The sequence below is a fragment of the Salminus brasiliensis genome, chromosome 4 (genome assembly GCF_030463535.1).
Source record: "Salminus brasiliensis chromosome 4, fSalBra1.hap2, whole genome shotgun sequence".
NCBI classification, from domain to species: Eukaryota; Metazoa; Chordata; class Actinopteri; order Characiformes; family Bryconidae; genus Salminus; species Salminus brasiliensis.
Window position 1 is genome coordinate 46,152,882 of NC_132881.1, and position 24,198 is coordinate 46,177,079.

A 24,198-nucleotide genomic window follows, 5' to 3' on the forward strand; every position below is an offset into this window, starting at 1 on the left:
AGCCATGTGAAGAAAAGAAATACGACCCCAATGAAATCCTATGTCTAATATTTAAACATATGGACATGTGATCTTCATTTGACCAATATTAAGAGATGGAGGTAGTATAACTAAACCCATACACCCTAAGAAATTATTTTTAATTTGTGAAATATAAGTAATATAAGTAATAAGTAATATAAAATTATCCTGTTGGGGAAATTACACATTAATAATAATTGTATTGTTTTAATTTATTATTATTATTATTATTATTATTATTATTATTATTATTCATAAATCCCCTTCTAGACTTCCCTCCTTTCTGAAGGCCTTTTGGATCTGGCCATGGTGATCTTCACCACTCACTTCAACTATCAAGAGCAGACCAGACTATGTTCTGATCATCTGCACCTAATTCTAATTCTACACATTTGAAATAGTAATAAATGTGGGGTGTTGTAAATTTTTCCTCACACGAAAATTGCATTTCTGTTATTTAAATTGTGTAGTTTTATTATTTATTATTTCTACAACTAATTTTTTAAAGCTCCGAATGGCTCCGTGGTCTACTGCTGCTTTGACATCAGCATCCGGAGTCCGAAAGAACACAATTGGCCCTGCTCTGTCCGAGTGGGTAGATGCTGGCCAGCACAGGCATCTGTTGGCTAGTGCTGCTGAGCTGGCCGGCTGCCTGCCCATGCTGAGATGGTGGCTAGCTTTGCATGTATCGGAGGAGCCCGATACATTCTTACCCTCCCAAGTGTCCATATATTTAAATATGTTTAAAAAATGGTTTTTATGGGGCGTGCTCATTTTTTCACTTGAATGTATGTATGTTGTAAGAATCTGCTAACAACATGAGTATTATATACAGATTTGCTTGTCCATTTAATCATCTCAATAATGCAATCATGTCCATTCCACTTAACCCCTTAATCACTTCACTGTCTTGCATGAGTGTCTTCATACACTAAATTCTGTGCTTCAGAAATACACTGATTAAACCTGAAGACGGCGTCTTTAGCTGAAGACTATACACAATCTACCATTAAGCCTCCATAATGAATGTGTCTAATCTGTCGCTTTGACTTCCCATCATGTTTGTTGCTCCGGCATCATAACATGTTATTGGAAGGTCCCGCTTCTGCAGCATTATGCAGGCTCTATGGTAGGATAGTGTGAAAAGATGGCAAACGTATGTGGTCATTTTTTTGATTACTGTGTTGTTTTCTGGACATATGTCCGGCCTAGTCCAGGCTAAATGCATTTGCCTGGATTTTGACTGGAGAATTTCCATCAGCAATGAATTTGTCCTTGACTAGGCTTGAACACCTTTCAAAAATAAAAGGACCTCATGAAGTCTGGAACTGGCACAGTACTGTGGACACTGTCCCTAGGGGAGCTTGGTCTTTTCCCTCCCGAAATCGAGCCAGTTTTCTTGACCCAATTTAAGTCTAGACCAAGCAGGATTTCACTGCATTTACAGTTAAGAGTTTTAATCTAGGTGAAGATCTGTTGAAGATCTGGTTTACAGGAATATTCCAGTGTTTTTCAACCTAATCTTCTAATCTGTCAGATCTATAGCATATGTTGGACAGTTTAGACTGAGATGCCCAAATTTTTCGTCATGATTTGACCATACACATTACAGATTCAGTACTATGCAGACGTGTTAGTCCACTGTGGAAATTACAGTAGAAAGTAAGTGTTTATCTGTTCAGTAAAACACTGATATTAGAATAAACACTAATAATATCACTCCTACAGAAAGTGGTGATGGTTCTCCATCACGGTGTTCATTATTAGAACATCTCCAAAGTTCTCCTCATGGAGTCTAGTATTATTTAGAGTTCTCCTCAGATCAACACCTGGTTTGGTGGTAAATCAGGGCTTAATGATGGTAAATCAGGTGAGCTGCTGCTGCTGCTGATGATGATGATGATGGAGTTGAACACATCCTCCACGCTGTGCTGGCTGGACTGGACAGGGGGGCGTCCAGGACAAACCTGGAGGAACAGAGCTCTGTTCTTCAGACTAGTATAATACTTCAGAATTATAATATGTAACTAATATTCATAAAATACCAGTACATCTGTTTAAAAAACAAATATTTATAGAAGTTACCAGTTGATGATAGATTTTACATAAGAGAGTTTCCAATCAGTGGGATTTCTATTCTTTTTTTATGTTTAAGGAAATTACTGCTTATAATTAAACCATGAACCATCTAAAAACCTACAGATATGGCATCTAGAGCTTAGGTTGAAAAGTACCCCCTAAACAACATCCAGGAAACTGGTCTAAGTGCCCTGTGTTGCAGATGTTCCCCATCTGATCCTTAGAGATCCTGAGCCTGTGTGCTCTCCAAATACCTGGAATTTGTGCGAATCAAATCTCCGGTGTTCTGGGAGCTAGAACAGGAACAGGACAATCAGAAAGCCCATTGCCTAGCCAGGGTCCCCCAAGGACAGGGTTGAGTAACTTGTGTTGTAAGGGAGGTCAGGGAGGGGTGCGCTGGGATGTTTACGGAGTGCGAGAGGTGTGACTCTTTTTGTGTATCTTTGTGTGTAAGGTCTCCGGCCATGGCCGGTGGGCTGTTTGCTATTGAGAGAGATTTCTTCTTCGAGCTGGGCCTCTATGACCCTGGCCTGCAGATCTGGGGAGGAGAAAATTTTGAGATATCCTATAAGGTATGTTTTTCTTTTGTTTGTTTGTTTGTTTTTTGTGGGGTTTAATATATTGCTACTATGATCCGAGGATATGATCCACTATGATCCGAGGATTGCTGGTCATTCTGCTTGCCATCATCAGAGTCTAATAGTCATTAACAGTTATAAAACCCTGTTTTCTAATTGCAAAACACTCTGTAATGGTAATGATAAACATGTATGTGAACACATTGCAATAATGAGAGTATGGGCAAAAACACTTAATAGAAAAATGAATAATTGAACTTTCCACTGTCTTATGTAAGTAAATAAATATACCTACAGCGAGAGAGCTTATTCAGCAGTCAGTGTGTATTTCATTATACAAGGATTCCAGGAGACTTCATTGTCATTCGCATCGCATGTGGTGCACTGGGTGGAACGAAATTGAGATCTCAAGGTCCTAGTTACACCCAAAGAGCAATAAATTGAATAAATAAAATAAAAATCTAGAATATAAAAGAGGTATGCATAAATAGGAATCAGTTTCATTTTGTTTAGTAGCTTCTAAACAATATTGGCACAGAAATTAGTTGTTCTACTTATCTAACTTATCTAAGTTGTAGAGTCCTGTAGTAGTACCCAAATTATTTAAAAATAATATTTATATGATATATTAGATAAATAGAAGAATAGATTTATTTATGTTTATCTTTATATATTTATTATTATTATTGTTGTTGTTGTTATAATTATTATTATTATTATTATTATTATTATTATATTTAAACTGAATCTATTTGAGTAGACATGCATATTGTCACTGTCTGACAAATACCTTGTGACCCTATTTATTATTTATAATAATTTGTATGTGGACGTTATTTTTGTGTCCAAATAGAAATACTCTAAAATGACTTGGAATAAAATCTTTTTAATTGACTTCCATTGAAGGTGGAAAAAAACTGTTTTGGAGATACAAGGTTTTATACATTTGTCTCTAGTCAGTAGGTTTTCCTCCTCCTGTAAAGTGGCTGTTTTTGGGTGATGGTGACAGTATGGTAAATATTATCTCTGTATGAGAATGACATAAACGTGTCTGTTCCTGTGTGTAGATATGGCAGTGTGGAGGACAGCTGCTGTTCGTTCCCTGCTCTCGTGTGGGACACATCTACCGTCTGTCTGGATGGCAAGGAAATCCGCCCCCTGCACACGTGGGCTCCTCCCCCACCCTTAAGGTTGGCCCCCGTTGTCGCATAAGTACACTTAGACCTCTCTTTTTTGCTGAGCATGTCTGCCCTACAAAGGCTAAGAGCAGGAACTACCCCAGTAGTGAATGTGAGGGGAAAACAGCTGCAGAGCAGTTGCTGTACATCCATACACCAACTGCAGCTTTACATGATGCTGATTCTGGCACGTGTGCAGTATCGCTACTTCATACCTGCAGTAGGTTTGGTTGACCAACACAGTTTCTCAGATTCGCTGCTGCTGTAGTTCCTGTATTGACCGTTGCATGTCGGATCTGCGCTGTGTTCACATCAGTGTTCGTTTACCAGCAAAACACATTCGTTTTGATTCTGTCCTTGTGTGCAGAACTACGTGCGTGTGGTGGAGGTCTGGTGGGACGAGTATAAGGACTATTTCTACGCCAGCCGCCCCGAAACTCTCACTCTGGCTTATGGAGACATCAGCCCTCTGAAGAAGTTTAGAGAAGAGCATCGCTGCAAGAGCTTCAAGTGGTTCATGGAGGAGATTGCTTACGATATCCCCAACCACTACCCACTGCCTCCTAAGAACGTGGACTGGGGAGAGGTGCACAGCTTTTACACTTCACCCTCAAACCTTATCAGTTCATCAATAAACATATTGTGTTTCTGCAAGAGAGGAAACAGCATCTGGGCTTTGCATGGCTTTGGGCTAGATGGCATGAGTCCAAGAGTTCCTATTTTGTAGTGTTGTTTGTTCTTTTGAAAAGCCCTCCCTGATCTAAAGGTAAAGGTAAAGGTGATGGTAAAGGTATTGGTCACTGTACAGTGTGGACTGTACAGCGAAATGTGTCCTCCACATTTAACCCATCTGGTAGTGAACACACACTCACACACACACATGTGTTAGGGGCAGTGAGTACACACACACACCCAGAGCGGTGGGCAGCCAACTCCAGCGCCCGGGGAGCACAGAGGGTAAAGGGCCTTGCTCAAGGGCCCAACAGTGGCAGCTTGCCGAGCCCGGGAATCGAACCCACAACCCTGTTATCGACAGCCCGGCGCTCTAACCACTGAGCCACCACCATAAAGGCCAAGAGTCACTCAAGTTTAGATTTACTTATGTAATAACATCTTTGTAACACATTGTAAGCATAATAATCAAGTTTTTAGACATTTCATATTTTAATAACTGTATGAACAAGTGCTCATGAATGCTAAACAAAACTGATTACTTACAGGTTTGTTTTCTACCTGCTACAAAATTTGATCTCCAACTTAAAAATATTGCTACTTTATTGCAACTTCAGTCTCAGTCGTTTTTTAATCAGTGGTTTTTAAGTGAGTCGGCCTGGACAGAAGGCCAGGGCTCCCTGTAGTTTTTTAGTCCGTCCTTGGGGCAGAGCATACTTGAAACTGTGCAGGGCAGTGGGTCCTCAACACTCTCTGTTCTGTGTTCTAGACTCATTGAAGATTTCCTCTTTTTTTTTTTGTTGTCTGGAACTGATTACAGTTTTTATATTGTCAAAAACTTTTATTCTATAACTTTTGAGCGGAGGTGTATGTGTGCTAAATTTCAATGAATCCATTCATTTATTCAATTCAATTCCGGCTGTAAATATAGATTGCTTGTAGATCACTAATTTGGTGTCTGTCTCTGTTCTCCTCAGATCCGTGGGTATGAGACCAGTTACTGTATAGACAGCATGGGCCACACTAATGGTGGCAATGTGGAGATTGGGCCGTGCCACAGGATGGGAGGGAATCAGGTAAGAAATGTTTGATTTTTACACACTTCAAGGTAAAGGTGCACGTATTTGTCACTGTACACTGTACAGCGAAATGTGTCCTCCGCATTTAACCCATCTGTGGTAGTGAACACACACACACACACACACACACACACACACACACTATTGAACGAGGGGGCAGTGAGTACACACACCCAGAGCGCTGGGCAGCCAACTCCAGCGCCCGGGGAGCAGAGAGGGTAAAGGGCCTTGCTCAAGGGCCCAACAGTGGCAGCTTGCCGAGCCCGGGAATCGAACCCACAACCCTGTTATAAATAGCTCGGAGCCACCACTGCCACTTGGACCTTCACTGACACCCTGCAGCCCTACAACTGTGGCCTTTACTCTTTCTACTTGATTACATTATCTGTCTATATGTCTGTCCATCTGTCCGTCTGTCCATCTATCCGTCTGTCCATCTATCCATCTGTCTGTATCTCTCTATAGACAGACACAGATTGTGTCTCCATTTGTGCCGTTGTTACATTTTGACATAATTTAAACCTTACATTGTGTTCAAATTTTATGATGAATGGACTAATAGAAATGCTCCAAAAGTGGAATTAAACATTTTTACATGGACTTCAATTAAAGGTGAAGGTTTTTTCCTGCTCCTGTAAAGCTGACATTTTGGAATGACCACAATTACATCGTCTCTTGTCAAATTGTTCAGTTCAGTTCATTTTCCTGCCATTCTTACAACAGTTCAAAAACATCCTTTTGGATAAAATAACAAAATAATGCCTCCAAACCTAATGTTTAGGATTAAGATGTTCTATATTTAATGCCATTTTAAATGTCTAGAATTACGTGAAGCTTAGCCTATTATTACACCACTAGATTTATATTGTTAAGGCATTTTTAGAATGATTTTGTAACCGAAAAGTCCAAATAAAAGTTAAATAAGAATATTAATGTTTATTCATTTATGTATACATTTTTTAATTTTTTATTTATTCAGTTATATTAGCTGCGGATTATTGATTATTTTAAAATTCCAGTATCTATTGAGTGGGACCCCAACAGAGACCTGTTTTCCCTTCATTTATGTAGTAAAGGCATAGACAAGTTCATTTGCACGCTGATATGATATGAATTCTACTACTGTAGTAGAACACGTGCCTCCATGGTTCACAAAGACTGTGCTGTGTGAAATCTGGTGTTGATGTCTGTGTTGCAGCTGTTCAGAATAAATGAAGCGAATCAGTTGATGCAGTATGACCAGTGCCTGACGAAGGGACCAGATGGCTCTGCTGTCATCATCACACACTGCAATATGAATGAACACACTGAATGGAGGTATTTTAAGGTAGGTTGGAGCCTCCAGATAAAATATGTTGTTTTGCACATCGGTTTTAATAAATGGATTTGGGAAAATGAACAGTAGATGTTTGATAAATCAGCCACTTATTTTAGAAAATATCAAAAATCAGTTCTATGATGACCATGCATCTTTAGCTTACACTCTTACATTGAACACCTGCAGGTTAGTAATTCTGTCTTGAACCATTGAATCCTAAAATCATCACTGTTCTCATTTTACTACAATCAGCTTATATATTTTTTTTCTACTCTTCCAGGATCTACATCGGTTTACACACATACCGACAGGGAAATGCCTAGACCGCTCAGATGTCTTGCACAAAGTTTTCATCTCTGACTGTGACAACAGCAAGAGCACTCAGAAATGGGAAATGAACAACATCATGGCGGTCTGAGTCCAAAACTGATGACAAACACAAATGCTGACTCTCCTCCTGATGTTAACAGCACCAGCTGTTCAAAGTGTAAATACATCTGATGGAGACGTTTTACATTTTAGATAATCTCCAGTAATGACTCGGAGCTCCTATCATGAACTCAGCATTTTTTATGTTTATTTTTATTTTATTTTTTCTCCTCCATCACAGATTATGTTTACAGGTTATGTCTCCGTCTTCATGCTGCTATATGGGCTTTGTCTAGGGTTTTTTTGTTGGTTTGTTTGTTTTATTTTGCTTGAGGGTCTTTTCTGACTGCAGCATGATACGGAGAAGGTGCACATGTGCAAATATGACAGTTCTAAAACCACTGTTTTAACTCCTCGCTGCTCCGTTATAAAGCTTTTAGTCTGCTTTACTTTCAAGAACTATGGATTGCTACCACTTGAGAATTTCTTCTTTTTTTGTTGTTTTTTTTAATACTAAATAACACTGGACATTCATCATGTTTTGAGAGGACTTGCCACTCAAATACTGTGGTCTTTGGCACAGTGGAACTTCAAATCTGAAAACTGCATTTTTTTCATGAAGTATGAGAAATCGCTGGGGATGAAATTAACTGGGAAAAGGGTTGGAGGCTAAGGGTAAACAAAAAAAAATGAGGGTATATATTTATTTTTTTCTATTGTCTGCTTGGTAACGGAAATGTTTACTTGTGTATGTGAAAACTGATGATTTCAATCTAATAAGAATCACTGGACAATGCTATTGTCAATGGCCAAATATCAGTTATCCTAATGAAGAGATGCAAAGGTATGTATTGTGGGCAAAAAATAACTGCAGTGTATGCTATTTTTTGTACAATGTAAATACAATCATTTCTAACTGAACATTTTGAGACACAGTGAGCCTCCTTATGAAGGTGTAAATATCTAACTTATGAAGTTATGTTGGCACTGTTTTCTCAAGAGAATAAATTGAACCTTTCTACCAGTTTGCAGCCATTGTAAACCGTCATGAGTTCTGAGTCATGATTATTTCAATCTAAAGTCAATTCAAATCAGCTTTATTGTTATTATACTAAAGCAGGGTTGTACAGTAGTGCAGGTGTCATTTAAGTGTTAGGCTATTATTTAGGTGCAGAAATAGTTAGGACAATAGACAATGACATGGACAATAAGTACAAGGACCATAAATACATATGTGTGCATGAAGGCTGGGTGATTAATATGCAAACTAAGTTACTATACAGTTATATTTGTGTGTGTGTAAATGGACGAGTACAGGAAGTTCAGGTGTGTATGCTGAGGTAGACCAAACCTAGTGTAGAGTGCAGTAATGACTGTAGTAGCTAGTGCTCAGGTAGAGAGAATAGTACACAGTTCAGATACAGGAGAGAGTTAAAGTGCAAAGTGTGTGCAATCCCTGAGCTGGTGGAGCTCAGTGTGGGTATGATGTTAATTAAATCAGACTTATGTTGATTTTTGCAGCTTAAGAATCATACTGATGCTCCACTGACTGGAAGAGGGAATAATGACTTTGGTGGAGCTGCAGGAGGAGAATCTCTCCAGAACTGCTGTGTAACGTCATATTAGTGTAAAATCCTGTAGTGTTACTCTACCACCTCAGCCCTCATGCTTCTGCACCTTCAGATGCTGCTTCTGGAGCTCTCAGCTTGTCCAGAAATGCATGTGTACTGCTGTCCGTGATGCAGCGCTCAAAGCGTGATTTGTATTTACTGCAGTGGATTAAAAATGTTTTTTCTCCCCACCTGTAGGGGGAGCCCAGGACAAGAAATACAAGTTCTAACACAATGCTGACTTTTCAGATGGGTGGGTATGATGTATTCCATAGAATTCTGTTTTTCATTTTTTTATTTAATTTAGAAATATTGTAATAAAATTCTAAACTAAAGTGGACGCCATACAGTGCCATGAAAAATGTATTTCGCCCTTCCTGATTCTCATTTTTCGTATATATGTAATCCTAAATGGATTCAGATCTTCATGGTCTTACTAGGAGAACATGAGGAATTACTGTTTTAATGGCCGTTTCATATATTGAAGGTAAAGGTTCAGCCATATGAAAGCGTAGTTGCCCCAGTGTAAACGTAATGCCTGCTTGTGCCACTTTTAGCAGCAGCAACTGCAACCAAATGCGTTGTATAACTGAAGATGGGGCTTTCACATCACTGTGGAGTCTTTCTTTACTCAGTGTTGCTTTAATTTGGCCACATTGGAGGGTTTCCCAGCATGAACTGGACTTTGACAAGGCTGCATAATCACTACTACACTTTCATTCTGTTTATTTTCAGAAGTCATTCAGACCACTGCCTTACTGTGTAACACAATGTGTTTATCCCCTTTGTTTTTCTCCCAATTTGGTTCTGTCAAAGAACCCACCCGTCCGTAGCTACCCCTTAACACACATCTCCTCCAATACATATGAGGCCTGCCACTCCCTCTTTTCATCACCGGGAAGACGACCCGCTTAGAGGAAAGGGCTTGGTACCCAGCTCCTACCAACAGACTCCTGCGCTGGCCAACATCGCTTAAGAAAGACCAGGGGAGAGAGCACGGCTAATTGTGCTCTCTCGGACTCCAGTCGCTAATGGCAAAGCAGCATGGCTCAGGATTTGAACTTTCTGGTAAAGCACAGAATTTGTTGTTTTGGCAATTATGGCAATTTGCTCTGCTCAGCTAAGCTTTCACATATTTTACCATCTATCACTCTACCACCATCATTTTTCTGACTGTTGCCATATTGATCTCATTACATTTACAATTAAGGCATTTAGCAGACGCTCTTCTCCAGAGTGACTTACAAAAGTGCTTTGCTATTTACCCAAGAAAAACCTCAGCTAGTTTAAATAGACTAAAATTCAAAGCTCCTCTAATCTTAGACTCTACTAAACACAAGTCAGTAAGGAGACCATAGTACTCTGCTATTCGCCTGAGTACTCTCAGAAGAGGAGGGTCTTCAGTCTGGGTTTGAGGACAGCGAGCGTTGGACTCTGCTGTTCGGACACCCAGGGGAAGCTCGTTCCACCACTTCGGTGCAGGACAGTAAAAAGTCTGGACGCTCGTCTTCCGTGGATCTTAAAGGATGGCGGGTCGAGCCGAGCCGTACTTGAAGCTGGAAGGGCTCTCGGTGCAGATCGGCTTTTGACCATCGCCATCAAGTACGGAGGGGCTGACTGGTCCAGTCTTGGCTTTGTAGACCAGAGTCAGGGGTCTGAATCTGATGACCTGGGAAGCAGCTACAGGAAGCTGCAGTGAAGAGAGAACGCAGCAGTGAATTCATTATAGAATTAGCTGCTCCCTGTTAATCTACAGAGCATTATTCCAAAAGGCTCGTAAGCGGTCATTACAGTGTTGTTGTTTTTTAGCTAATGTTAAACAAGCCTTTATGTTACTCTTACTGGTTTCCCCCCTGCAACTCTTGCATGGACACCATTTTTGTCCTCTTTCTTTTTAATGGTGGAATCACTCTTGCCTCAGATAAGGTCAGGTTTTTGGCCTGCAGTGTCCTAAATGTCCTAAATGAGTGGGTTTATTAGTGCCTCCCCAGATTAGTCGTTGCTGCACAGTTGGGTTTAGTTGACTGTAGAAAGCATGGACTCTAGTTCCATTCTCTTCTGTCCTACAGAAATTAAGACAAAACTGTCCACCATGTTGTCAAATTTGCAACCAGTGAAGCTAGAAGTGGAGCTAGACTCACCTGCTTATGTGCTACATCCACCCCGTGTCCCAAACCGTCTTCATTGAGTTAGCAGAGCGGATTTCCCCCCGGATTCCCAGTTTGTCGGTAAGTGGACACTCTGAAAGTAAAAGTGAAGCTCGTGTAAGATCCTCTACAGCTCAGCTCCTCAATGTAATTATCAGAGTGGGCGCCATGCAGATCCTGCAGAGGGCCGGTCTCTTCCAGCCAAGCCTGTCTGTCAATCACTTCATTCCTAAGTGTAGCCCCGCCTTCTTGCGATAGAGAAGAGTAAGGATTAAAACTGATTTCAGTGGGGAAATGAAAAATGGGCCAATATTAGCACAGGGAAACCCAACAATTTGGAGACACTGGAGATGGAAAGGCAGTTTAGAGGAGGGAAAGGAGATGGAAAATGGGCCGTTTTGTCATTGGAGCGTGACAACAGTGATGGGTGGAGCTTCACATCATACTGGAACCAGTTAGCAGAGGCGGTAAACCTGTGGTTGCTTCACTTTTCCATGTTTTTTAATAGGTCACTGACAAAGGTGTCAAAAGTATTCACATCCATATCTCAGGCAGAAGTGAGTGGAGATACTAGGGTTTAAAAAACTTCTATAGAAGCTGAAGCATCAACTTAAGCTTTTTACTCCAGTAAAAGTGTAAAAGTACTGGTTTCAGAACCACTTCAAGTAGAAAAGTAAAAGTAATGGAAGGAAAACAAAGGCCGAAAGCTTAGGCCGCGCCACAGGGGTCTGTAGTGCACTAGTTTTTAGACTGTATGGAGGAGAAAGTTCAGATAATTGGGTGAAAATGTGAGAAGTAGAAGTAAAAAGTCTGAAAAATAAACAATTACTCCAGTAAAGTTTAGATACTTAAGTAAGGTAATGAAGTATTTGTACTTTGTTACTTGACACCTCCGCTCACTGAAATCCCAAATGACTTTGTAACTCTTACCAACCTTTTTGCACTGCTTGTTAAGCTGACTTCACATTCCTGGAAGGGTTTTAGGTGATGTTTAGATTATACTGGTCTGGTAGTATTTAAGCCAAAGTGAGGCCAGTTTAATTGATCCCAATTATCAACGAGGTTTTGTTAGATACTTGGTTAAATAAGGGGGCAATTACCTTTTACCTTTTCTGGTTTGTTTTATCATTTGATCCATCTTTTAATAAAAGAAACATCCATTTAAAACATTATTCTGTGTAGATTTTGATGAAATATTAAATGACAAATATGCAAACTCCCACCAGGTTGCTGCTTATAGCCAGGGGTGCTGTATGCTAAAGGTCTATGACTGACTGGGCCCCTAAGAAATGTATTAATTGAGTATTTTGTTAGTTGTAAGAGTTGTGGGGCCCAGATAATATCTTTTCACGGGGCCCATAATCCCTGGCAGCTTTAGGTGAAAGGTGAGAGCTTCCTAGTCTAGACCAGAGGTTCTTAACTCTGGTCTTTATGACCCTCTGCTCTACAGTTTTAAACTTTGTCCTGACCTGATTCAGCTTGTGAAGGCTTTACATGCCGGATCATGAGTTCTAAATCAAGGGATGCTTGAAAAGGTACGGCCTAGTATGGTCCCAAAGATTAGATCTGAGAAAAACTGATGAGATTACCTTAAACAATATCATCTTTTTAAAAATGACACTTAAAAAACTCAAGCAGAACCATCTCTGGTTGAAGGGTGTCTAGATAGTCCATTCAGTGGGTTCTGTCAAGAGGTGGATATCAGGTCTTGTGGGGTGTTTCTGGTATGCAGTAGTACCTACAAAAGGTGCTTCAAGACAGGAGAACCAGTGAACCAATGACAGGGCCATGGACGCCTAATGCTCATTGATGCTGTCTATGGAGGCCCCACCCACCTCACAACATGCAGGACTTGGCTATGCCTTAAAAGATCTGCTGCTAACATCTTGGTGCCAGATACCACAGGACACCTTCAGAGGTCTTGTGGAGTCCATGCCTTAAATGCTCAGATCTGTTTTGATGTGCAACATAAGGGGGACCTAATCAATATTAGTCATTAATAACAGGCATTCATGTTATGGCTGATAGCACCGCCTACTTAAGCTCAACCTTTCATGTTGTGCAACTAATAAATCCAGATATTAAATATCAAAGCTGAAATGCAGTTAAATTTACATTAAGGCACTTAGCAGACACTCTTCTCCAAAATAACTAACAGCAGTGCTTCTCCAAATCCACAAGAGAGGTCAAGCTTAGATACAACTAGTCCCCATGGAGACCACAATGCTCAACATACACTACACTGTTAGGTTGGCAATGCCTGAATTTAACTTCACATTTTAAAGTATGGTAAAACAGGCCACTCTGAAGTAAAAGGTACTGTGGTTCAGCATTTCCTTTGCATGTAGGACAGCTACACATTCCAGCACAGTAGCTCACCAGTTACAGCAAAGGCCCATGCTAGTTTAGGCAGACCAACTGGTCCTTCACTTGCAGTACTATAAACAAAACCAGCATCTGGACAGGTTGTGTCTTGTAGGTAAAAACAGTGAATTTCTACTGTTTTATGATCGCCCAATTCTTCACTCTTCCAGCCCCTTTCCTGCTAATACACACTACAGACAAGCATGAATCCATCACCACTACTATAACCGATGGCTTCTATAGATCATCAGTCATGTTGAAGAGTTCAGGAATTGTAAGTATATGACCAAACACTAGTTTAATAAAAACCCCAATTTAATCATAATATACAAAGTTTTATTATAAAAATTGTCTACACAAATTTAAAGCTCAACATCTAAAAAAAAAAATTGAGACTTAAACTACATAACATTGTTCCTCATTTTCCTTACAATGGCAGTGGAAACAATTTGTTGGATATAGAGAGAAACCACAGCTATCAAACAAAAGAAAGCAGTGCTTAAGAAACAAGAACAGCTGATAAATTTACAAAACAGTACATGACCTCAATATGTATTTGATCTATACACATTCCTGTACATGTTTTGAAAATATTCAAATGCTAAAAAAATAAAACGCATTTCACATTGTTCTGAAAAAACAATTCAGCTCAAGTTTCCTGACAGGTTTAATCATCATCGTCATCATCATCATCCTCATCCTCTTCATCGTCTTCCTCCTCTTCATCGTCGTCATCGTCATCATCTGTGGCTTCTGCCTTTTTGCCTGCTGGCCGGCCAGGGCCGCCCTTCTTCGCACCGTCGGCCTTTGCGCCCTTGGCGCGATATGCAGCGACATCCTTTAAAAAGGACAAAGCGCACTCATTAAACTCAAGCTACATCAAAGGCAAGCGAACACCAATGCATTAGAACCGCACGGATCGTTACCTTCTCGTATTTCTCCTTCAGCTTTAAGGCCTTCTGCTCATATGGGGACTTCTCTTTGGAGGACAGTTTGGACCACATGTCTCCAAGCTTCTTTGCAATGTCACCGATGGAGATTCCTGGGTTGTCACCCTTCACCTTGGGGCGATGGTCCGAGCAGAAAACGAAGAAAGCTGATCTGCAGAAAGAAAGTGTGTAAATACCAACAAACTAAAGAGCCTTTGATATTCAGAGGATTAGCCCATGCACTTACGGTGGCCTCTTTGGCGCATTTGGGTCCTTCTTTTTCTTTCCTTTCTTGGCACCTTTGGGTGGCACGTAGTTTTTCATCTCGCGGTCATAGCGAACCTTGTCGGTCTTGGCCATCTCCTCAAACTTGGTTTTCTCTTTGGGGGACATGGTCTGCAAAACATAACACTGGTTAGACACCCTGCAGTTCACCACAGCCCAGCATACACCGCCACTCTGATTAGGCCCCGCCCCTTCTTATGACACCCCACATGGCCCTACCCACATCTGACGTAGACTTACTCTAGCCCCGCCCCTTTTACAACCAACCCCCACAGGGGGAGGGGAAAACTCTTTCAACCCTTCAAAACATGTTCCGTGTGAAGCAGAGCTGGGAAACATTCATGCAAATGAATCGGTACAAATGATTCACTCATTTGAGAGTCGAATCCAACATTAAATATACAGTGTTCCAACTCCAAATAGAGCTAGTTTATCCCAAGAGCTTTAGCTGAAGATTAGGAGTCACTCAAACAAAAGATTAAGCAAAGGAGTTAAATGAATCAAGCAACTCATGAGTCGAATCACAAGCTTATAAAGAGCCGAGTCGTGAGGATTTAAATTGTAAATTTGTAATTAGAATATTTTAAATCGATTATTTCGATTAATCGAATATTTAAAGTGATCCAAAACAGATTTTATGGCAGTTCGAAACAAACGAATCAGGAGTCAGACGAACGATTCAGTCACTTGATTCAGTTTATTATATTATGAGCTTTAAATGATAAAATTATTAAAAAACTGTAAGAACTCACCTTCCATCTCTCAGCACACTTCTTGGAAAACTCTGCAAAATTGACGGAAGTTCCCGGGTGCTTCTTCTTGTGCTCTTCCCGGCAGGTCTGCACGAAAAAGGCGTAGGAGGAGGTCTTTCCTCTCGGCTTGTTCGGATCTTTACCCATGGCGGCTGAAGTCTGTGGCTAAAACGCTGTGGATGAGAAACACAGCCCCGAATTAACTCGCTTTCTGAGAACCGAGGCCTGTAGAGCATCAGCCACTTTAATCCGATCAGGCTCCTGCCAGCAGACCGCTCACAGAACAATAACCGCACCACGACGCTGGAGGTCGAACTCTCTGGTCCACCTTAAATAAAGCGGCTGTTACAGCGCAGCGCGATGGCGACGGTTAAGGCGCCATGCTGCGGCTACCGCGCCATTTAAGGTGGACTGGACAGTTACGACAAGAAGTCAACTTCAGCTTCGTAAGCGTCCCTCCATTTTGTTTCCCGCCTAAACTACGGCCTTGTTTTACAAGTTGTAAGAGATATAACTTTAGTTTTAGATAATTAAAACTAATTAAGTCTATTTAAGCTCGTTCACGTGCTTTAATAAAGCTTTTACGTCGCTTTTCTAGCTATATTCGAGCTAAAAACAAAAACGCCACGTATTTAACTTTAAAAATATTTATAATATTTATAATAACTCACAAAACGAGAGTTTAGCGAGCTAAAGCTGTAGTTTTAAGCCAGTTTTCTAATCAGATAGATACTACATGTTGCTGGGAGCGCGCGGGCAATCCGTATTTAAAGCCAGCGACACCATTAAAGTGTAAAAATATAACTTTTTAAACCACTAAGCAAGTCAGCGTTAAGATACGCGGTAAAGCTGAAATAAAAGCACTGATTTAAGGTGAAAAAGCCAACACTTACCTATAAATACTAAGATTAATCCACTTCTATCCGCCTGCAAAACAATCTGCGCCTCTCCTCCACTGCTGTAGTCTCTGAGGTACGGGCCGCACAAGCTTGATTAAATGCCTCCGGGGCTCCGCCCTCAAGGGCACGGCCTGATTGGTTGGTCACTTTCAAAATTCAAATATTGCCCGCCCACTAAGGAGACTCTCTTGTTCCTATTGGGTGGTAGACGCGTCAATCAAACACACTCAGCCCCAGCGGGTGACGGTTGCGTTAGCCGCCTCGCTATTGGCTGAGAGGCGGATTTAAAATGGACGGCGGTTTTGTGGCGGTTTAAGCGGGATTGAGTCCGAGTTCAGTGTTTATACGCGGTTAAAGGAGGAGTTTTAATATGTGCGACTTTATACGAAAAGTTAAAGCCCTTAAAAATGATTTAGGGGGAAAATAACGTGGTTTTAAGCTGTGGTTTGTTGTTGTTGCTGCGCACGTTTTGGTTAATGGCGCCAAACCCCCCGCAGTACAACAACAACAGGAGGGGGCAGTGCTCCCCAGGCTCTGTTTTGGGGGATCTCCAGCATATTTGATCTCCAAAAGTTTTAACACATATAGCTACTCTTCTGCAATGTTATTTTTCAAGGTTTGTTGAAAGGGTATATGTGTGTTTATGCCAAAAAGATGCCCCCCACATTGACTCACAGGGCTGGGGGGCTCACCCTGTTGACTGAATGGAACAGCTGGGGCTCTGATTACCCCCCAACCCCCCAAACTTAACTTCCAAACCAGCCTTAATATCTTAAAGAGGGTCTCGATGGCTTTGCCGACCTAGTTTCGCTTTGTTGTAACGGCCGCTGTCTGTTTCGCATCCCATAACGCACACAGTTCACGGCCTTCATCGTTGAATGGGAGACAATGGGTGTGGGATGCTACTATGCTTAAATTCGGCATGTCCCAGTTTTGTGAGCACAGATTTATAACCCAGTTTAGGACTAAATTGTAACGTCAGTGGTGATCTACCATTGAAAGGCTGACTCATGGGCATGGTCCTCCTGCGGTAGGGATGTTACTGGCTGGACTGGGCTGAATTACACTGCACACCTCGCTGTAAACCTTGTAAATCAGTAAATCTTGGCTGTGATTGACTGTGCGGTATTGCTGATTATCACCCTTTCACTGTTACAACACTCCCACTTCCACTGGATACTTTAGGCCGGCAATATTGCTGCAAATCTTGCTAGAAATTACTAGAAAGTAGCACCTCTCGATCAGTCTGTTTGCATTTTAGGCGACTTTTCTTATGTTTTCAACAAATTTACTAAGATACGGTTCAATACCAGCTTTATTTTCTGATAATATATTGAAACCTTTTGTAATTTTCATTTGAAACATCCGCTGCTGTGGATGTTATTGACTGAGCTGTTTTTTTTAGCTGAAGCTCTTCACTTAAGTTGAGCATCTAAAAGTAGACCTCATGCTTACCACTAGTCAAACACTTCCCCACCACCCCACAGGAAGGAACACACAGCTGACATCACATTACACAGTGTGTGTGTGTGTGTGTGTGTGTGTGTGTGTGTGACTTGACTTGCTGTAGGTAGATTCATTATTTTTCAATATTTGTCTCTTCTGATGTCTAATTCAGAATTTTCTACTCATACTGAAACCTATAGGTACTGAAATGCTGCCAGCTGTATCTAGAACAGTGTCACTACACTGTATATTAATGGTGTTTGCTGGTGTTGCCTCTGTAGGTCATGTCCTGGCTTCCTCTGCTGCAGCCCTTTGTTCGATAACTCACTGAATAGTCAGCCATGCTGAGGTAAGTAGATGTCGGTTTTGTTGTTGTTTTAGATAATGCATCACATTTTCCAGTAAAAAGTGAATGTTCTGTTAGCATGTAGCAAAAGAAGTGTTTCCCTATAAGTGTACACAGTCCTGTGGATCACACAGGCAGAAAATCAAGGAACAGAATGTGCTGAGATTTCCTGAAAGCGTTATAAAAGGAAGGTGTGAATTCCCCTCGTATCAGCTCAAGGCTCTTTGCGATCTCAGTCAGTAACCCATACAATTGGTGTGGGGTTCATAATCATGGCTCCATATCAGTCAAAGATCTGGAGCAGTAAATGCACTGTATTTGTTAACACACCTATGCTAAGCGTACAAGTGAATGTGCAGGGAGCTTGTGAGCTGTCAGATGTGTTAAATCTGGGAAAACTGTGGATGCGTCGATATGGACCACCTGGACTGATGCTGATCGGCCGACGCCAATACGGTAATAAAGAGTAGAAATTGGGAGTAAATCCACCTGGATCAGCAGGGTTGCTGCAGCCCTACGTGAACCCGTGTAATGCAGTAAAAGGAATAAAATGAGGGCGTTTGAGGGCAGTAGTCACCTAAACATTACATAAATACATCAACACGTAGCAGTTTGTTCAGTATCAGAATATATTTGACTGATTACCGATGTTTAATAAAATAGTATATAGTTCAGTATTGGTTAATATTGCAATTTGGCAAACAATATAATACTGTAACGTTCAGTGCATTCAATACACGATTCAACCAGGTTGATATGTTTTTGACTGCAATTGAAGAGTTCTGAATTGATTTTAGGAGTTTTACACTGATTTGAAGAGTGTTCGAAATGATTGGAAGAGCTTTCAATTGATCGGAAGAGTTTTAAATAATTTGAAGGGTTTTGCACTGATTTGAAGAGCTTTCCAATGATTTAAAGAGTTTTTTAATTATTTGAAGAGTATTGAATTGATTTGAAGAGTTGTTTCAATGATTTATAGTTTTAAATTATTTGAAGAGCTTTATAATGATTAGAAGAGTTTTTAATTTGATTTGAAGAGTTTTTCAATGATTGTATAGTTTTACATTATTTGAAGAGTTTTGCACTAATTTGAAGAGTTTTAATTTGATTTGAAGCGTTTTCAATGACTTCAATAGTTTTTTTTAATTATTTGAAGAGTATTGCACTTTTTGAAGTTTTTTGTTTTATGTTATGAGTTTTTAATGATTTAATGATTTGAAGAGTTTTTCAATGATTTATAGAGTTTTAAATTATTTTAAGAGGTTTATAATTTTTTTAATGATCTGAAGAGTTTTGTACTGATTTGAAGAGCTTTTCAATGATTTATAGAGTTTCAAATTATTTGAAGAGCTTTATAATGATTTAAAGAGTTTTGAATTGATTGGATAAGTTTGTAAATGTTAATGCCATTCAGTTCATTGGGCATGACGCTTATTTCAGTTAAACAGTTTAAAAGTTACCACCTCCCCACACACATCTACACCTAGACTATTCCTCCCCAACTTTCACCAAAAATCAGGCACCCGTGTAAAGGTCTAATATAATAAATGCAGCAGAACTCATTCATAAAGTCCAGCTCTTTTGAAACATTGAGTGCAAAAGTCTTTAAATGTGTAAAATGTAGCATTTCACTTCCAGACTATGTAAACAGCCTCCGTCCGTGGAGAAGTGTTCTTTTGGGCCCCATGAACTCAACAGAGACGGTTTCTTCTTTCTGTATTTATTTGTTTGTATTTGACGTCACATCACTCTTCCTAACTTTAATGTTTCTTTATTGTTTGTGATTATTTTGAGATTTACTGCCTTCCCCACACTGAAGAAAGGCCCAGTATACTGTATGTGGGAGAAGTCACACAATATTGTCCTGGAAAGTAGAATTAAAAGTTTTTCTTAATGTTTTTCCAACTCAACTTTTTGTTTGTTATGTTTCAATAAATAAATACATGTTTTTTTTTGTATTGAGGTCAAATAAGAACATCTCCCTATCTTAACGTCTATATGACTGGGGGTTAATTTGCTCCATGTGGAGATCTGGCCATCGCATAATTAACAATGAAGAGCTTTCTCACATGCTAAAGTGTCCGGGCGCCAATTAACATAATACTGTTACCTCAGGCCTGTGTGTTTAAAGCTCTGTTAAAACTGTTCTCACTTCACCCCTCCACCAGCCCATACAGACAGACCCTGATGGTGGCTGGACAGTGGGTTTTAACAATAGGCTGCCCCCTGGTAGTCTGAGGTGTTGAGGGACTTTGATGTTGCCACATTGCTTTTGAATGAGCACAGATGAGAGTTTTTCAACAGGCCACAAAAGGTGTGTATGAGGGGGGCAAATGGGCCAGACTAAGTCCTGCTCTCCAGTTAGTGCTTAATAAAAGTAAATGAATGGTTTACTAGACGGTAACATTGGAAAACAAATACGTTCTATAAAATGATTGCAAAACATGCGTGATTTTATGAAAATTTGTATATTGTAAATGCAATGGACATTACAAGAAAATTCTATTCTATAAAATTCTTGAAAATGCTGTTTTCTTCACATACATGAAAAACCCCTGAGGATAATGGCTTGGAATCAGAAAATCAGTAGTTTGCTTTAAAGCTGTTTTTTGAAAGAGTATTTGCCCCTCCCCAATTTCTTCTATTTTTGCATATCTGTCATATTAAAATGTTTGAGATCATCCATCTAATTGTAATATTAGACAAAGACAACACACATAAGCAGCTTTTATCGTTCCATTTATTAATGATAAAGATTTAAAAACCTATGTCACCACTAGGAAAAAGGTAAATGCCCCCTTACCTACTAAATCAACCCGTTGACCAAAATTAAATTGTCAATTGGGTGTAATTTCACTAGCCACACACAGGCATGATTACTGCCAGACCTGTTGAATCTAAACATTGCTTAAGTAGAACCTATCTGGCAATGGGAAGCAGGCTGTAAGGCCCCAAAAAAGCAGCACATGATTCACATGAGATTCAAGGACAGATGCAAAACAAGTAAATCAAATCTACCAGTTGAGAAAGGGTTACAAAGCCATTGCTAAGGTTCTGGGACTCCTAACCACAGGGAGAGCCATTATCCACAAATGGAGAACACTTTTACTTGAACAGTGGTGAACCAAAATGTCACCATACCTTTTCAAATACTTTTTAAAGTACTGTAGAACATCTGTAGAGTGTAAAACAGGTAACAGGATCCTGATGAAGATCATTTGTAATAGTCTGTAGTTTGTTGGTCTGTGATTTTAATGCTGTCAGTTATAAAATACTGCATAAAAGAAAATACGGTGTACAGTACAATAGTGTAAAACTAGTATTTTATAAAATATAGAGATGTTTACAATGTATGCATTCTTGAAGATCGCTAAAGACACATTTTTAATGGCAAAACATAAGAAAACAGGATTTAAGACGCAAAAAACTGTTTGAATAAATGATGCTTGAAGGAAGTAAAATGATCTGCCAGTACTGTAGGATCACATCCCTGTGTATACAAGTAAGTTTTTGCAGTACAGATTTAGGAATGCACTTTTAAACTTACACACTGTTTAGAAGAGCATTGAATTAGTTTGAAGAATTTTGCATTGACTTGAAGAGTTGAATAATAATAATAAAAAAAATCTTACATCTGAGAAACCAACCATTTGTGTTCAGACAGTGATGTTCTGACATGGCTATAATGGGGAAAACCTTGAATTACAGTCATTCTGTCCTGTTCACTCTGGACCAGGATCATGGACTGTAGATTTGTAGAATGTCTTGATACAGTAAGTACATTTCATTTTTATCATATATCAGGATATACTCTATACACAAAAAGGTGCATAGACATACACTTAAAGTGTTTTCTTTAGTAAGACAATGGTTCTGCATAAAACGAATAATGTGAATGATCAAACAGTTGTTCAACTGGTTTGGTTGTTTTCTTCACATACAAGGAAAACCCTGAGGCTTACATTAAATACACTTGGTCTTTCTATCTTTTTTGGAACCCTGCTAGTGAATTTGGGAGGAGCATGGCTCCACCCGCTTTATTCAGTTTTATATCAAAACTGTAGAGTCATCCAGGGGTGTGTAAAGCACAGTACTATAAAACTATAAACTTTACTATATTGAAAGTATGGTACTGTCTCCCAATCTAATTCAATTAAAGAGCAGAAATTGTACTATAGTGAAAGTATGGTACTGTATCTCAATCTAACTCAATTAAAGAGCAGAAACTGTACTATAGTGAAAGTATGGTACTGTATCCCAATCTAACTCAATTAAAGAGCAGAAACTGTACTATAGTGAAAGTATGGTACTGTATCCCAATCTAACTCAATTAAAAGAGCAGAAACTGTACTATAGTGAAAGTATGGTACTGTATCCCAATCTAACTCAATTAAAAGAGCTGAAACTGTACTATAGTGAAAGTATGGTACTGTATCTCAATCTAACTCAATTAAAGAGCAGAAACTGTACTATAGTGAAAGTATGGTACTGTATCTCAATCTAACTCAATTAAAGAGCAGAAACTGTACTATAGTGAAAGTATGGTACTGTATCCTAATCTAACTCAATTAAAGAGCAGAAACTGTACTATAGTGAAAGTATGGTACTGTATCCCAATCTAACTCAATTAAAAGAGCTGAAACTGTACTATAGTGAAAGTGTGGTACTGTATCCCAATCTAACTCAATTAAAAGAGCAGAAACTGTACTATAGTGAAAGTATGGTGCTGTATCCCAATCTAACTCAATTAAAAGAGCTGAAACTGTACTATAGTGAAAGTATGGTACTGTATTCCAATCTAACTCAATTAAAAGAGCAGAAACTGTACTATAGTGAAAGTATGGTACTGTATCCCAATCTAACTCAATTAAAAGAGCTGAAACTGTACTATAGTGAAAGTGTGGTACTGTATCCCAATCTAACTCAATTAAAGAGCAGAAACTGTACTATAGTGAAAGTATGATACTGTATCCCAATCTAACTCAATTAAAGAGCAGAAACTGTACTATAGTGAAAGTATGGTACTGTATCCCAATCTAACTCAATTAAAGAGCAGAAACTGTACTATAGTGAAAGTATGGTACTGTATCCCAATCTAACTCAATTAAAAGAGCAGAAACTGTACTATAGTGAAAGTATGGTACTGTATCTTAATCTAACTCAATTAAAGAGCAGAAACTGTACTATAGTGAAAGTATGATACTGTATTCCAATCTAACTCAATTAAAGAGCAGAAACTGTACTATAGTGAAAGTATGGTACTGTATCCCAATCTAACTCAATTAAAGAGCAGAAACTGTACTATAGTGAAAGTATGGTACTGTATCTCAATCTAACTCAATTAAAGAGCAGAAACTGTACTATAGTGAAAGTATGATACTGTATTCCAATCTAACTCAATTAAAGAGCAGAAACTGTACTATAGTGAAAGTATGGTACTGTATCTCAATCTAACTCAATTAAAGAGCAGAAACTGTACTATAGTGAAAGTATGATACTGTATTCCAATCTAACTCAATTAAAGAGCAGAAACTGTACTATAGTGAAAGTATGGTACTGTATCCTAATCTAACTCAATTAAAGAGCAGAAACTGTACTATAGTGAAAGTATGGTACTGTATCCCAATCTAACTCAATTAAAAGAGCTGAAACTGTACTATAGTGAAAGTGTGGTACTGTATCCCAATCTAACTCAATTAAAAGAGCAGAAACTGTACTATAGTGAAAGTATGGTACTGTATCCCAATCTAACTCAATTAAAAGAGCTGAAACTGTACTATAGTGAAAGTATGGTACTGTATTCCAATCTAACTCAATTAAAAGAGCAGAAACTGTACTATAGTGAAAGTATGGTACTGTATCCCAATCTAACTCAATTAAAAGAGCTGAAACTGTACTATAGTGAAAGTGTGGTACTGTATCCCAATCTAACTCAATTAAAGAGCAGAAACTGTACTATAGTGAAAGTATGGTACTGTATCCCAATCTAACTCAATTAAAGAGCTGAAACTATACTATAGTGAAAGTATGATACTGTATCCCAATCTAACTCAATTAAAGAGCAGAAACTGTACTATAGTGAAAGTATGGTACTGTATTCCAATCTAACTCAATTAAAGAGCAGAA

General features: G+C 39.3%; 2 protein-coding genes across 3 annotated transcripts in view; one reads left to right on the forward strand and one right to left on the reverse strand.

Moving 5' to 3' along the window:
* The window catches only part of galnt7 (UDP-N-acetyl-alpha-D-galactosamine: polypeptide N-acetylgalactosaminyltransferase 7), a 35,991-nt gene extending 27,655 nt beyond the window's left edge, over nucleotides 1–8,336 (forward strand). For both annotated transcript variants that reach the window (XM_072678570.1, XM_072678569.1), the window contains exons 7-12: nucleotides 2,555–2,672; nucleotides 3,746–3,868; nucleotides 4,224–4,442; nucleotides 5,506–5,604; nucleotides 6,806–6,934; nucleotides 7,206–8,336. In XM_072678570.1, coding sequence (XP_072534671.1) covers nucleotides 2,555–2,672; nucleotides 3,746–3,868; nucleotides 4,224–4,442; nucleotides 5,506–5,604; nucleotides 6,806–6,934; nucleotides 7,206–7,343 — 826 coding nt within the window. In that variant the 3' untranslated portion in view covers nucleotides 7,344–8,336. The remainder of the gene's footprint in view (nucleotides 1–2,554; nucleotides 2,673–3,745; nucleotides 3,869–4,223; nucleotides 4,443–5,505; nucleotides 5,605–6,805; nucleotides 6,935–7,205) is intronic.
* Nucleotides 8,337–13,729: 5,393 nt separating this feature from the next.
* On the reverse strand, nucleotides 13,730–16,360 carry hmgb2a (high mobility group box 2a). The gene is made up of 5 exons (XM_072677151.1): nucleotides 16,275–16,360; nucleotides 15,382–15,554; nucleotides 14,592–14,740; nucleotides 14,342–14,516; nucleotides 13,730–14,253 (listed from the first exon to the last, which is right to left on the reverse strand). Exons 2-5 carry the CDS (start codon nucleotides 15,526–15,528, stop codon nucleotides 14,083–14,085), a joined length of 642 nt encoding a protein of 213 aa, XP_072533252.1. The 5' UTR covers nucleotides 15,529–15,554; nucleotides 16,275–16,360; the 3' UTR covers nucleotides 13,730–14,082.
* Nucleotides 16,361–24,198: the final 7,838 nt, after the last annotated feature.

Bases quoted from the DNA above. Each gene is read 5' to 3' on its own strand.
- hmgb2a (XM_072677151.1), bottom strand. From the start codon at position 15,528: ATGGGTAAAGATCCGAACAAGCCGAGAGGAAAGACCTCCTCCTACGCC. The intron at 14,517-14,591 runs GTAAGTGCATGG...TTCTTTCTGCAG, and splicing joins AATGCGCCAAAGAGGCCACC to ATCAGCTTTCTTCGTTTTCT. The intron at 14,254-14,341 runs GTAACGATCCGT...TCCTTTTTAAAG, and splicing joins TGAAGGAGAAATACGAGAAG to GATGTCGCTGCATATCGCGC.